Source organism: Euleptes europaea, chromosome 8 (genome assembly GCF_029931775.1).
Source record: "Euleptes europaea isolate rEulEur1 chromosome 8, rEulEur1.hap1, whole genome shotgun sequence".
Taxonomy (NCBI): domain Eukaryota; kingdom Metazoa; phylum Chordata; class Lepidosauria; order Squamata; family Sphaerodactylidae; genus Euleptes; species Euleptes europaea.
Window position 1 is genome coordinate 52,657,952 of NC_079319.1, and position 16,242 is coordinate 52,674,193.

Genomic DNA, 16,242 nt, shown 5'->3' on the forward strand with positions numbered 1-16,242 from the left:
AGGATGTACCTGGACTGAAGGATTTATATCCATGTACTGATGGCATTGTTCACAGTGATGAAATGTATTGTAAGCTGCATACTTAGTCAACATCATAGACACAGTATTCCTTTTCCTGGATTCATCAGTTTTGGTTTCTTTGTTTGGCTCTACAGACAAAGTTAAAGAAGGAAAGCAGCTAACGGATGTGAAATTTTACTTTTTATTTTAAAGTATGCAGAACATACCATAAGGAAAGATGGATTCGATTTAGACTAAAATGGACTGAAAACAATTTGAGATATACTGATGATACTACATTACTGGCAGGAAATAGCGAAAACTTGAAACAACTACTATTGAAAGTTAAAGTTCCAAAGCAGGACTACAGCTGAACATCAAGAACACAAAAGTAATGACTACTGGAAAATTACTCAACTATGGTGGACAATGAGAAAATTGAAATTATTCAAGATTTTCTATTCCTTGACTCCATCATCAACCAAAAGGGAGACTGCCACCAAGAAATCAAAAGGAGATTGAAACTGGGAAGGGTAGCCATGAAGGAGCTAGAAAAGATTCTTCAGGGTAAGGATATGTCACTGGCAACCAAGCTCAAATTAATGTATGCTACAGCCTGATCTCGTCGGATCTCAGAAGCTAAGCAGGGTCAGCCCTGGTTAGTATTTGGATGGGAGACCACCAAGGAATACCAGGGTTGCTGTGCAGAGGAAGGCACTGGCAAACCACCTCTGTTAGCCTCTTGCCATGAAAACCCCAAAAAAGGGGTCGCCATAAGTCGGCTGCGACTTGAAGGCACTTTACACACACACACACAGTATTCCCTATTACTATGTCTGGGTGTGAAAGTTGGGCAGTGAAGAACGCTGACAGGAAGAAAGTAGATTCCTTTGAAATGTGGTGATGGAAGAGAGTGTTACAGATACCATGGACCGCCAAAAAAACAAATAAGTGGGTTCTAGAACAAATCAAGCCTGAACTGTCCCTAGAAGCTAAAATGACTGAACTGAGGTGATCGTATTTAGGTCACATTATGAGAAGAAGAAGTCATTGGAAAAGACAATAATGTTAGGAAAATTTGAAGGCAGCAGGAAAAGAAGAAGACCCAACATGAGATGGATTGCCTCTATAAAGGAAGCCACAGCCTTCAGTTTGCAAGACTGAGCAAGGCTGTTAACGATAGGATGTTTTGGAGGACACTGAGTCATAGGGTCACCATTAGTCGGAAGCGACTTGATGGCACTTAACACACACACACAGCAGTAATAAAATCAGTTTTCACTTACCTTGCTTGATTCTTTGCAACTGCTCCGTATACACTGGGCTCATGAAGACATATTTTGGATCATGTACGCTGAGGTCAAAAGCAGTTTTACTGATGATTTCAACATCAGGCCACTGATCAGTGCTGGACTGTGCAATTTCATTGTCCTCAGTATGATCTCAAAAATTAAGATTTGTGAATAAAAAAACATAGTATTTATTAGTGTTTTTCTAACGAACTTTGTGAATATCACATTTATACTTTCAGTAATTACAACAGATATGGACAGTAAAGGATCCAGCAATTCTATTCTTACAAGAAAAAATGCCAACAACATGATTGGTATACAATCCAGATTCCACTAGGACAGTAACAATAATGGCTGTATGCATTTCTAATCTCCCAGATTATGTCCTAAATAGTCATAGATAGAATAACTTTTCAGATATACACTAGCAGTGGATAGTTTTCATTCAGTCATTTAAATATTTATACACCACTTATCCCCATGGCTCAAGTTGGCTTACAACCCCAAATTTAAAACATATAAAACACAATTAAAGCCCAAATAACTCATCTCCACCCTAAAAAACATGCTTACAACCTACACCCATTTAAAGTCCTAGCAAGTAAAATGGCCTTGATGTGTCTCCTAAACACTTCTAGAGATGGTGCTTAGCTCTTCCAGGATCCTGTTCCGTAGGGTGGGAGGTAAAATAGGAAAAGCACACGCTCTGGTCAATGCCAGGAAGGCTACCTTAAGGGGGGCAACAGCCAGCAGGTGGCAGCCTGAGGAGCATAGTTGGCACACTGGGACAAATATGTCAAGACTTAGAATCTTTTCAAAAGCCCACAGCATGGACTGGTCATCTCAGCTTCCATGGAGTATCTTCACAAATGCCCCTTGCTGTTGCTTTTTATATATCAAGGAGAATTTAGTTTTAACGTACATACCGAGGAGAACTGGTTTCAGCTTACATCTTTAGCGTAATATATAACTTATGTATGTATTTCAACTTTACTATATCCATGTTATTATTCCCAAATAACAGTCTTGATAAAAGGGTTCAGACATTGGTTCCTTGTCAATGAGTGTATGTTCATGGGGGGAAAAACATTATCTGTACGTAACTGTTACAGTTTCCACTGCAGAGAACTACAGATCTATTCATACTTTATTTTGCATACCTCATAGATCCTTTATTCAGTAAAGGTATTCGTATTCTCAAAAATCCTAAAGTTCAGGGCTGTTCTGACTGCTTTTTAAGGGGTGCCTTGACAAACTTGATTTAGGAAAAGCTGACAAGTTGTCAAGAGAATCAGCCCTAAGAGCACGACTCTCAGGCAGACATCTACAAAACCTGGAGGTCAGTGGACCCCCCAGGCAGAATATAGGGGGCAATGTGGGGGTCTGCAGTGGGAGGGGAAAACCAAAATCACTGGCTCCTCTTAAGAAAACTTTAATCTCCTTAAGTCTTGAGACTGTATTCCTCGCAGGTAATGGTCCACAATGAGCACAGAAGCTTCACTAGGGTGGGTTGCCAAAGCTATTTGCTATCCCCATTGAGGATTTCAAAGATGGATAAGGAGTAGAAGTTTGGTAACAAAGGGTGGGTAAGGCTGGGGGACGATGACTATTTGGTATACTTATATGAAGTGCTTTTCTTCCCCCCCCCCCCAGCCCCAGATTCTCGCAAAACATAATCACCATGCTGAGACAAAATCAGCACAACCTACTCTGCAAAACAAAGATCACACTCCTTATGTTTACCCCGGAGTGCATCCTCACAGCCCTTACCAGAATGATCCAGACCAATGTGCTACAATCAGGAACCAACCTGTCATGCTGCAGAGCAACAGAGCTTTGGTCCCTTTATCTACTCAGATACGTGCTGGCAACAATGAGCATCTGTTTGACCTACAGCCTGCCCACTCGCCTGACAGACACAGCTCATGCAATGCTTTGCTTTTTTTTCTCCAGCCCATCCTTATCTCTCACTCAAGGAAGATAAGAATGGCACTACAACTTTTCCATGAACCCGTAACAAAAGTTGCACAAACTCCAATGACTCTGGCTTTTTTCCTGCTTGTCATCACAGACAGAGAATGAAGGCTGGCTTTGACACCCCCCACCCCAAAAATAGGATGTTCAAAACTGAATTTCTTTCCACTCCCCAAGCAGGTGTTTACAATAGCAAGAGACTGCCAAAGTGAGACCCCCAGTGAGGAACGAGTGCCAGATCACCACAGGAAGTCATAATAGTGCCATGGAGCAGAGATGGGAAGCTTTGCAAACATCACTCAGTAGTTGCTTCCATTCCAGAAGTGGCAGAAGATGACCAAGTGTAGCCTATCTAAACTTGTGCTGCCACCAACCAATGTTAAGGGACTTAGATGTAGTGAAATTTGGGGTTTGGTTGGCCAGCATGAAGCAGGCCAGCACCCCAGCTAAGTCTCTAGCGAAGAGGAAGGGGGAAAGCAAAGGCGTTGAAACCCAGGACTGACCAATATAAGCCAGGATACACTGGGTGTCTGAGGGCTGAATCCTAGTTTCACAACCTAACCACAGTTAAAATAAACCACGGTTTTGCTTTGTATCTGAATCACTAGATGACACTATGAAACTCTGTACAAGGAATCTGGATATTTATAAACATTGGCCATTACAGCAAAGTATTATTGTCATTTAAAGTGAGTGCTAAAGTAACTGTGGATCAGATTAGCCACAGGAAATTCATATTAAACATCACATCAAAACACAATTATCTTAAGAACATAAGGGAATCTGAAGCAGATGAGCGAACCTGCAAATTGTATATGTCTAACACAGGAGTCCTTAACCTTTTTCAGCCTGTGGGCACCTTTAGAATTCTGACAGAGGGTGGCGACAGGAGGTGGAGCCAACAACAGAATGTCATGGAGTGAGGTTATACATAAGTCAACATTTCAAGTAGAAGCTCTGTTTAACGGGATGCCTTTTAATCTGCACAGTGAATCAGAAGCCCTGCTGGACAATGCCCCACCTAGCCCCTTCCCACTTTCTAAAAGCACTTGGCAGGCAACAGGCACCCACGGGACCACATTCAGGACCCCTGGTCTAAAGTATATGAGAATCATTAATATATCTCATTCTCCTTGTAGCTAAATCTGTTGCTACTTAACTCTAAAGATTGGAGCCATGAACAAACCAGACATATTTCTATAAACCGGAAAAACTCCCCAGATTACCCCCCTACACACACACCAAAATCATAGAATCAGCATCTGTTGCTCTAAGAAATAGATGCCCTCAGTGGCTGTAGCTAAGAAACCAAAAAGTATTGCCAGTCTTCAAGCCTTGGCTTTTTCAGTAAAAAAAACAGGAAGAGGGCAGGTCTTGTTTCCAGGGTTGTTTTTGCCTTTGAGGGAGGATTCATCAAGGCCAGGTTCACCAGCAAGCATTGGGTGACTTGCTACCACACAACTTTCATGACTAACCCAGGCCTGGTTGCTTGCTACTATTCAACAGCAGTCACCCCATGACAGCCAGTGTGGTGTAGTAAGTTAGTGTTCACACCAGGATTTGGGAGGTCCAAGCTCAAATCACCATTCTGTCATGCTGACCTTGGGCCATTGGGTGACCTTCAGCCAGTTACACATTCTCAGCCTAACTTAACTCACAGGGTTGTTGTGAGGATAAAATAGAGGAGAGGAGAATGAAGTAAGCTGCTTTGGGCCCCACTGTGGAGAAAGGCAGAGTACAAAAGAAAAAATAAATATAGCTGAAGATAGGTGGCAATTAAAAGGCAGGCAGGTGGGAGGGTGGAAGAAAAAGAAGCAGGGAAATGTGAAGATATGGGGATTGCCAGGTGGGAAATAGTAAATAATAAGCGGAAGGGGATACAGTGGAAGATGTCATGCCTCTCGCAAGTACTTATGGGTTCCTCATTGCACAACTGGGCCATAGTTTTCCGCCGGCAGGGGCCACTAGGGGGAGGGAAGGAGGAAAAGCTAAAGTCAGTAGGGTAAATAAAAGTAGGATGGCTGATGGATTGGAAGGAAAGAAGGAAGCAGGAAAAGGGGAGAGGCTATAGGGGATTTCAGGTAAGGAAAAGATGAAACAGTGGGGGAGGGGGAAATGAGATACCCCCATAAGGCATAAGAACATAAGAAATCCATGCTGGATCACACCAAGGCCCATCAAGTCCTGCAGTTTGTTCACACAGTGGCCAACCAGGTGCCTCTAGGAAGCTCACAAACAGGACGACTGCAGCAGCATTATCCTGCCTGTGTTCCACAGCACCTAATATAATAAGATGCTCCTCTGACACTGAAGGGAATAGGTATGCATCGTGACTAGTATTCATTTTGACTAGTAGCCATGGATAACCCTATCCTCCATGAACATGTCCACTCCTCTCTTCAAGGTTGGCAGCCATCAGCACATCCTGGGGCAGGGAGTTCCACAATTTAACTATATGTTGTGTGAAGAAATACTTCCTTTTATCTGTTTTTAATTTCTCACCCTCCAGCTTCAGCAGATGACCCCACGTTCTAGTATTATGAGAGAGGGAGAAAAGCGTCTCCCTGTCCACCCTCTCCAAACCGTGCATGATTTTATAAACCTCTATCATATCTCCCCTTAACTGCCTTCTTTCTAAGCTAAAAAGCCTTAAGCATTTTAACAGCTCCTCATAGAGGAGTTGCTCTAATCCCCTGATCATTTTCATTGCTCTTTTCTGCACCATCTCAAGTTCTGCAACATCCTTTTTTAGGTGTGGTGTACACAGTATTCCAAGTGTGATCTCACCATAGATTTGTACAAGGGCAGAAAGATAGCAGCACTTTTATTTTTTATTCCATGTCTAATTATGGCCAGCATGGAATTTGCCTTTTTCACAGCAGCTGCACACTGGGTTGACATCTTCAGCGAGCTATCTACTACCACCCCAAGATCCCTTTCTTGGTCTGTTGCTGCCAGCACAGATCCCATCAGTATATATGTGAAGCTGGGATTTTTTGCCCCAATATTCATCACTTTACACTTGCTCACACTGAATCTCATTTGCCATTTTAATGCCCATTCCTCCAATTTGGAGATATTCTTTAGTACTTACTGGTATTAATGGCCTCTTCATCATACACATCCACCTCCAGTAACCTGATCAGCATGCGAAAGAGTATTCGCAGGAACTGCAAGTAGGAGCCAGTTTTTCCCACCTAATCCAGAGGTGAAAAAACTCTCTTAAAAATCTGTATCATAAAAAGCAACCCTGCAATATCAGATACATTTTTGTTCACTGTTGAATCATTTCAATACAGGACCTTGAGGAAAATATGTCAATATACTTAATGGAAAACAGCTATATTTGAAGAAAATGATACGAAGATACCACACGATAATACTGGAAAGCCACAATAGTTCATCATCAATAAGCAGTAACTAGTTCACTGGGGTTTGTATCCATCAAACTTTTCCATTGTTAAAAGATGGTGGAGTGTACGCTTTTTGACTAACATAAAATATATGATGAAGATTGTAAGTCCTGCATGGGCAAAAGCAATGTGGGATGGGGGATGTATTCAAGACCGGAATTGTTAAGGTTGAATGAAAAAGTTGGCTGGAACCAACCCTGGGAGGCTACCTTCTTTTGTCCACAATTATTGTGGCACTCATAATTTATGACACACACACCCTCGGGGTAAGAACCCAGTTCAGGATTAGGGTCCATAGTATTCCAGAAATCTTCATGTCCTTTCATAAGGGTAGAAACAAACACCTCTTCATGTAGTTACAAAACCTCTGTTCTTTATTTAACAGCCATTGTGCCTGCTCTGCTCACTCTATGACCTTCTGGGCAGCAAAACTGGTACTTTACAGTTGGCTTTGAGATGTCACACTGGAAAGTAGAAAGCCACTTTGTTCCAGTAACTGTCAAGCAGAGCATAGGTGCCACTCTCAGGAACTGCCCTTTGGCTAGCCTCATTCCCCATCACTAGCCACTATGCACATAACAATTCTATTTTCTATTGCGGAATGATCTTCATAACCCAAAAGGGATTTGTAAGTAGGGTACCGTATATACTCGAGTATAAGCCGAGTTTTTTAGCCATGGTTTTTGGCTTAAAAAACTCACCTCGGCTTATACTCGGGTCAATACGGTAATTCGCCTGCCGGGCCCTCTCCTAGCGCGCTCCCGCCGGCCAGCTGATGGGCGGGCTGTCCCACCTTCTCCCCCCCACCCCAACCGATCGCGCCTACTGTACGGCGGCGACGGTTTCTTACCCCCCACCCGATCGCGCCTTCTGCGCGGCGGCAGCGGTTTCTTCCCCCCACACCCCACCCCACCCGATCGCGTGCGCAATTGCGCCTTCTGCGCGGTGGCGGCAGTTTCTTCACCCCGCACCCCACTCCACCCCGCCTTCTGCTGGGCGGCGGCGGTTTCTTCCCCTCACCCGGGCCGGTCCTCCCGTTTGCCAGCTGACCCTGCGGGGCCTCCTGCGCGCAGGGAGGGGGCCGCCACCACCTGCCCGCGTGCCTTCCCTGCGGGCCAGGAGCGGCCTGCGGGGCCTCCTGCTTGCCACCGCCACCTGCACGCCTGGAGCCCGGTCAGGTAAGCCTGCGGGGGGGGGAGGGGGTGCATTTCCCCCTCGGCTTATAAGTGGGTGCCTAATTTTTCCCCATTTTTGGGGTGAAATTAGGCACCTTGGCTTATACTCGGGTCGGCTTATACCAAAGTATATACGGTATTATTTATTCTTAGGGTCAGAAAATCCTACCCTATTAAAGCAGAGATGGTAATATGTACCTTCCAGCTACACAGCAATTGAGTAGTATCAGGCTCTTGAGTAATTCCACCTTTTTACCAGTTAGCAGAAATAATGAAATAAATATATTAATAACAGCATAAACATGTATTAAATTTTATTCTCTGCTGTGCCCAATATTCTAATCAGTCAATATAGAAGCAATTCATTTACATGAACCTATACAAATGAGCACAGGACTGCAAAAGGTTCCTTTCAACTGTCATAGTAACACAGCAGCACAGTGTAAGAAATCAACCCACAACATTTCACTGAGCTACCCATTTACTGGTAGTTAGATCTCTCTTTTTGTTTTTGTTTTTAATGTTGGTAGTGATAGCCTTCTTTATTGTCAAGGACATTTCTGCCTACACACGGATTTCTGGATAATACCTAAAATGTAACAGGCAGTTCACAGAGGCAAGATCAGAACTAGATAACACAGGGCAGCAGCTCTTCACGACAGAACAGGAAACGGAGAGGAGGTTGTAAAGGCACACTGAACACCTAAGGTAGGAAATGCATGGAGTTGGCAAAGTAACGACAATGCAATCATCACTGTAGTCTCCAGTCCAGATCCCAAGGCCGTTGTGTCCTGGCTCATAATGAACTGACCCAACACTGGTTAATGATGCATTAGTAGCTGCTGTTACATCACCCCACAAATTTGCTCCAGCTTTTCAAAATTGTCTGCATAGTGCATTATGGGGTGATGGAACCACATGTGTACAGAAGGCTGGAAGAAAATCATTCCAAGGCATTTTCACTGTTATCACGGATTCCTGCATCTTCACTTATATTTGTGCACCCTAAATCTAGGCCTTCAGTTTCAGCCAAGTTAAACATTCAATTACTCAATTAAAGAAACAGCATGAAGGTTCAATTCAAAGCTTAAGCAAAGTGTCTAATAAACACAATAATAATCCAAATAATACAAGCAGCCTCAAGTAACAACATGTCAACTTTAGACACAGACACCCAACACCAAATTCATAATGTAACCCTGGAGGGTCCTTAAACATTCAGGCTTGGAGACAGTGAACTGTGAGCAGAGTCTGGCATGTGGAACATGGCTTTCCTGTCTCCTGTTTCCCACAGCACCTCCTCACAAAAAGCACACCTTTGGCAACAGTGTGGATGTGGCATGGGAGGAGAAAAATCAGCCAATGGAATTCCCCTTTATTCGTGTAGAAGTGGAGGTTGGGTTTCAAGCCTGCTGCCATAGCCCCCCAAAAGCAAGTGATTCTTTTACCTGAGGAGGTCCTGTCAGAAGCAGCCGCCGTGGGTGAAAGCTCCTCCCACTGGCCGTTTCACTCTGATTTCCGTAGTCCGCATGGTGCTGTCGAGCTGTAGTCCATTGCCTGCAGTACAAAGATTGCTCTTCGCTGGTCATGTCCTTGTGCAGCAAAGGCCTCAGAGAGCTTGTCCAAGACACATCAGCATGAGGCAGGAGAGAGGAGGAAGAAGGCTGCTGCCCACTTTTCGGTGAGCCAAGGAGGCAATAGGCTGCTTTAGATAAGATCACAACCCGAGGCAAGGCCACACGCAAGCCCTTGCACTCCTTCACAGACTGGTTAGGCCACTGGAATGTCTGGCTGATGGAGAAGGATGATGTTGACAGTTTAGAAGTCGTACTGCTTGCTATCTGGTTGCCAAGAGAGTCACATTCTTGCTTCAAGGTCTCGCTAGTAGTGAGGCCTTCATCGACTGAGCTGTTGACCACATTCTGGAAGTTAAGGGATGCTGGTGGCTTCTGAGACTTGTCTGTGGCACTGGAGGAGCTCACACCATTTTCAGCTATAGAACCTGAAAGGTGTGTGTGTGGGGAGGGGGGACAAAGATGAAGAACAGTCGGCAAATTCCACTAACAATGCCAAATTCTTCCCACCAGCTGGCACCACCCCACCCATGGTTAACACTAACCAGGTTTTGCTGTTACGCAGGGTTCTAACTACTGCTCCTAACTACTATTAAAAGGATCAAGAGCTTTATACAGCATGTTTGCATCAGCTCTAACAGATGCACAGAAGGGGAAATACTACCAGACGCAGCATCTTGCTGTTTGTACCACTGGCAAAAAAAAGTGAGAGTGAAAAAAGACACACTTGGAGAAATTCTTGCTTTTGTGAACGGACTCTCTCTCAAGGCCTGGAAATCATACGGCGGCCACACATCCCAATACACAGTGAAGACAGGAGATTAATTTCACAAACTGGTTTAAATTTACCAGCCAAATCTACTCTAGAAGGAAGAAGATAAAGCAAACCCTGAGCCAAATCTGGCTTGAGTTGCTCTGTGGGGCATAAGAGACTGGCATGGCAGGCCGAGGCACCAGTCTCCACTTCCTTAACTTTATCCAGGTCCTCTCACAGGTGCAGAGAGGCCATTTCCAGCTTTTTTTAAAAAAAGTTTTATTATTGTATAAAGGAAGGGTACAAAAGGAAAAAAAGGGGCAAGGGAAAAGATAAAGATGTCCAACATACAGTTACAAAAAAATTAACTACAAGAATAGGTCAGGCAGACTACGTTGTCCTGCAATTCTACACCATTTTATGATCAAATATTCACTCTTATTATAAAATGAAAAAGATATTTAAGTGTATAATATAATCTAAAGATGATCATTTTATGAGCTATTAAATGTATTGGATATCTCTGTTATATCTCTACCATCTGTTATATTTCTACCATCAGGATTATTTCTTTACAATTCTCTGCTATTTTGTCTCAACAATCAAGATTCTTCACTGGGTGTAAAACTAGGTTAAATATCATTAGCCATTTCCAGCTTTTGAAACTGCTAGCTGTAATAAAAACCAAAAGTGATGGCACATTACAACAAATTCAGGCATCAAAACAAGTCAGACAAGTCGCAAAGCTTATTAAATGTCAAGAAATCACCACATGTCTAAATTTGAGGCTTCCCTTGGGCTTGAGGCCCAGGCCAAATGCCCCCTCCTCGCCCTGCCTCCATCCAGTAGCTTCGCCTTCTATGAGACACAAAGGAGACTGAAATGCAGTGAAGGAATCTTGGCCCACCACACTTCCTTTCTTTTTTTTTTGGGTTGCCATCCACAAACCACAACTGTGGGTCAGACCACAAACCAGAGGAAATGACGGCTCAGAAAATAAGTAGTTTTTGTGATGGCAAATTAGAAAGACATTTAATCCTCCCCTCCTACATTCAAGGTTAGATCTTGGAGTGCGGCTGTTCTAGTGAAGAAGCAGACATCCAGTACTAATAATACCTTGCAGTTGCCTTCCCTTGTCTGTTCAGTAGCAGTTATATGGCTTGCTATATTTAGACAGAAACCAAGCTGGCCAAAGGCCAAGCCCCAAAGAAACTGCTACACTCCTCCCCCTTTCCCATGGGCATGGCTTCAAAATCAACTTTCTCCCTAACCATTAAGTCATACTTGGTTGCTACAGTTTGTAATAGGTTTCAACCTCACAATTGCCAACATGTGCAGTTGAGGCTTTTGTTTGCAGTTATTTGCCCAAGTAGCAGAGCTGAGCCTAGGCATTTTTTAATGTCCTGGACAGGACCTACATAATTTCTCTCCTACTTCTTCAGTACCTTACCCTTCCCTCTCCTGAAACAAGCTATCCTATTTGCATTTCTTCCTCTTCCAATAAACAATGCATTACCTCCTTCTACGTGGTGTAGTGGTTAAGAGCAGTGGTTTGGAGCGGTGGACTCTGGAGAACCGGGTTTGATTACCCACTCCTCCACATGTGCAGCGGACTCTAAGCTGGTGAACTGGATTTGTTTCCCCACTCCTCCACATGAAGCCAGCTGGGTGACCTTGGGCTGGTCACACCCTCTCAGCCCCACCTACCTCACAGGGTGTCTGTTGTGGGGAGGGGGAAGAAAAGGTGATTGTATGCCGGTTTGATTATTCCTTAAGTGGTAGAGAAAGTCGGCATATTAAAACCAACTCTTCTTCTTCTTTTTGCTTAACAGCTGGCTATTGACCCTCTTTAGCCCAACATCCAGTTTTAAAGGGGCATTAGTTGAAAGGGGCAGCACTGGAGGGTAAGATGAAAAACCAACCTGAGGTTCCGGTTATGGCACTACTGTTACTCTGGGGTCTCTCCAGGTCAATTAACAGCTCATCGGCATCATTCTCAATAACATTGGCCTTCTCCTGATCTTTCTCACTTAGATCAAGAGCCACAATGGGCCCTCGGATCGACTCCTTCGAAACATAGCAGCAAGCCAGGCCCACTTCTTGCTCCAAGGCAGTACGAGTTAAATAGCTTGAGTCAATCAGTCGAAGGTCGCAATATTTCAAGGACCTAGAAAATCAATGTATAAATATATATAAAGAGTTCTGAAAATAATTTACATTTTTGCCATTTAAATGTGAACTTCTCATCTGCTATTCTGGAAATGCAATGGCAAGGATTGGCTTGCCTGTAACAGAAAAGGACACTTTGTTAGTAGTTGAGACAGGCCTTTTCTATCAACCCACACAGCCTCTTGTGATTTTGGGGGACCGGGTTTGTTTTGAACTGTAAATCCTCCCCTTGGTTGCCAGATGTTCTTAAAGGAGCAAGTATAAAGGCAAGTATTGGGGTCACTGCTGTGAGGTAAGTTTTGTGATGAGCAAATAGAACACAGAGATCACTGAGGCAGGAGTTCTATATAAATAACAAAGATTTATTTATTTACAGGCTGTTTTTAAGGAACAGATCAGCAGCACAGGTCACCAGGTAGACAAAGGAGAAAACTGGCTGAAGCACATAAATTTAAACTAGTTTAGAGAGTAGTCAGAATCTTCTTTAATGCTTGCAGGTACAAACAGGCTTTCACTGACTAGCCCCTAGGTTGGATCCTCTCACACATGTAGGATTCCACCCACACCTGCCTACCCTATCGCAAGAGTCAGGCTAAATGGTACAAGGTCTGCTTATTACCAGAGACAGACCTAACAATCAGGTACTCTATTCTCTCCAAGCGGTGAAGTTAAACCACTCTGCCACACTACCTGGCAGAACTACCTTTCTAACTGTCTGCTCTTTTGCTGAACCAGACCTGAGCTATCACTGCTCTCTCCTTGAGGCAGACCTGAACTCACTACTCCTGCGCTTCCCTCCAAGATTCCATCCCCCCTCTGAAAGGTGATTGGATGCTGCAGCAGCACTCCCATAGGCTCAGCTGAGAGTCTGTTTTCCCCTTCAGGGGCAGGACAGCCTCCTGTCAGTAACAAGTAATCTCTTTGGATGAGAAGTGCAGTCAAGGTGCAGCCAACTCAGATCGACCCTGTAGAGTTTTCAAGGCAAGAAGACATTACCATTCGTTGCCTCTGCATAACGACCTCGGACTCCCTTAGTAGGCTCCCATCCAAGTACTAACCATGACTGACCTTGCTTAGCTTCCAAGATCTGAGGCAATCAGGCTAGCCTGGACCATCCAGGGCAGTAATCTCTCTGCTACCTCCCAATTGCAATGAGACACAGCATATAGCATATGACACTGACTCATATGGAATTTGAGGGTAACAATCTCTTTGTTACCTTCAAATTCCATATAAGCCAGTGTCACACCCTATATGTTGTATCACATGGCAACTGGGAGAGACAGACTATCATCCAATATAAGGATAACAGTGAGGGTTCACAGGTAAGCCAAATGTTATTGCTTTAATTATGGGGGTACAGAACACAATGTCCAATATTGTTACATCTTGAGCATACCTGGGAAAGGTTTCCCCAAGTGGGTCCTTGCCAGTTAAAACAACGATACAAGGTAGACCTTCTAAATCCTGGTAAGTATGAGGAAACCAATCCTCCTGGTCATTCCCTCTCCATGCCTGTAAGAAAAGAACATCAGGAAGGTTTGGAATTCATTTTCCAAAATTATATCTTTTATATCTTTGGACTACAAATGCTCCTTCACATAGGCACCCAAACCAAGCCATCTTCTGTAGCTAACAGCTTCCCAATCAATATTTGGGGGTTATGCTCAGGTATTGGGATGATATTCCTGGTAACAGAAGTATCCAGGTCCCAAATATTTCTGGAAATATGAAAGATATTCAGGAATATCCAAGGCTAACGTTTTAAGGGCCATAGGCCTGTTCTCCCCCTCCTTCCCTCATTTAATAGGTTTCTCCAGGCATCCCTCCCAGGAAAAAGGGATCATGTGTGAGGGAGAGCTCTAACTATCTGCAAAATCATGATAATTCTCTCACAGCCCACAGTTTTTTTACCTTTGACAAAGACGATAAAAAGAAGGCCTGGCTGCAAACTGCCTCTATTTCAGGGTGGAATTTTTTGAGTGTTGCTAATGTGCTTCTGGCTACTATGGTATATCTGTGCCTTGGATTAATTCTTCTGGTTGCTGCTGTCTGCCTGGAAATACCCTTTTCTTGTTTTATACTAGGATTGGTTTGCACTTAGTTTAAAACATTATTTAAATTATTATTTCTGTATTTTTCAGTGTATTTTTATTTTTTTCCTGGTGGGTTGTTGTAGGGGGAGGGAGTCTTTCTTTCTTTCTTTCTGGTTCTTTTTAAAAAATAGTTTTACTGGTTTTGTTTTTGTGCTGTTTGGGTTTAAAAGGATTGTGCTGTTTTGTAGGGGTCTCTTGGCTTGTTTTATAATTTTGAGGTAGGTGCTGGTACTGGGCAGGGGTCTGCTGCTCCGGCTGCCCCCTCCTCCTCCAACTGTTGTAACTCAGCAGGATGAGCAACCTGAGCTGAACCTGGGGGACAAGAGTCTTCTGCCTCTCGCATTCACCCCAGGGCAGAGAGGCTGCCCTTGCTGCTCTCCAACCATCCAACCCTGGACTTTGAGAATGAGTGAAGTAAGAACGTACCCTCGCAGTCTGTGTTAGGGAGTCACAGAAAAACACCAACCCCAAATCTTAAAACTCAGAAGCAGAAAGAAACTGCTGGGAAGTTATCCAATTTGATTGGCACTCTCTGAAATCCAAATTCCAAACTGTGTTCTAAAAAACCTACCCCACCAAAAACAAAACCTGCAATTGAACCCCAGCATCTCTTGGCACAACTCTGTACAGAAAATAAATAAATACAGTGCCAAAAATATTGCTCTTGCAACTCGGGTGCCCCAAACTCCCTCTCCTCTTGCTTTTTGAGGCCTTCCTTGAAGGAGTGATGTTAGTATGTGTGTGTTCCCTGGTCTGGTTATCTCTCTTGGTTGGCTTTCCAGGTTGATTTGGAGAGGATTCTCTGGTTTGATATTGGTTCTGTTGGGCTTGCAGAACTTGGGTTCTGCTTGGCTTCTGTGATTTGACTCTGGTTCTGTTGCGCTTGCTACAGTGTCCCTTGCTTTAGGTGGTTTAGCTGGGGTTCTCTGGTTTGATGCTAGTTCTGTTAGTCTTGTTGGTTTTATTAGCAAAGGCCAGTGGTTGCTTGCTGTTCTATGTCTGGCTATTGGCTTTGCCCTGGAGAAAGCATGGAATTTTCCCCTACAGGAAACAATGGAGACAAGTAGGATGGGAGGAGGCACCTTGTGCAGGGGGCCATAGAATTGGACCCCTTAGTCCAATTAGCTTGAAACTTAGGAGGTCTTTAGTAAACAGGAAATACTAGGTCCCCCTACCATGTTGGTGTCATTTGGTTGAAAACAAGCTACTACTCCCCCCAAAAAAAGTCCCCTGTAGAGAATACTGAAATTTGAATAGTTCCAGAACCCAAACATGAATGCCAAAATGATATTGGAAGAACCCAAATTTATTTATGAACTTTCCAAAATCCTCATCCAAAAATGCTTTTTTTTAAAAAAAGGACACACCCCTAGTCATTATCCCTCAGCGCTCAGTTAAATACCTGAGATATGAGGGAATAAATGTGAAGTCCTGTGAAGATAAATGAAGAATAAAAACTTGTTACTTGCTTGGGATTAAAAGTGATAAATAAAACAAAAAACACAAATATAAGCAAAACAAGGTCAATGTTAAACTTGTACAAGAAGGGCGATAAAACCTGTGCAATGTATACACTGTTAACTACAGCAAAGGCTAAAGATAATCCATCAGATATCAATGTATGTATTGTGCTGGGAAGTGACACAAGAAACCACTTAGGAGGGGGACATTTTTACACAGACAGAGACAAACTGACATGAAAGAGACACAGCAGCATGATTTAATAAGAAAGCCAGGGGTGTTAGTCTCAACACATTTTACAGTGCAGTCCTAAGCAGAGTTAGAAGGGTGTAAA

The 16,242-nt window shown here is 43.6% G+C and overlaps 1 protein-coding gene across 1 annotated transcript in view; it reads right to left on the reverse strand.

The window, feature by feature from the left end:
* The window catches only part of GREB1L (GREB1 like retinoic acid receptor coactivator), a 110,030-nt gene that overhangs the window by 23,758 nt on the left and 70,030 nt on the right, over positions 1-16,242 (reverse strand). The window contains exons 20-25 of the mRNA XM_056854721.1: positions 13,751-13,866; positions 12,105-12,349; positions 9,303-9,856; positions 6,361-6,463; positions 1,287-1,442; positions 10-149 (exon numbers count right to left, since the gene is read on the reverse strand). Coding sequence (XP_056710699.1) covers positions 10-149; positions 1,287-1,442; positions 6,361-6,463; positions 9,303-9,856; positions 12,105-12,349; positions 13,751-13,866 — 1,314 coding nt within the window. The remainder of the gene's footprint in view (positions 1-9; positions 150-1,286; positions 1,443-6,360; positions 6,464-9,302; positions 9,857-12,104; positions 12,350-13,750; positions 13,867-16,242) is intronic.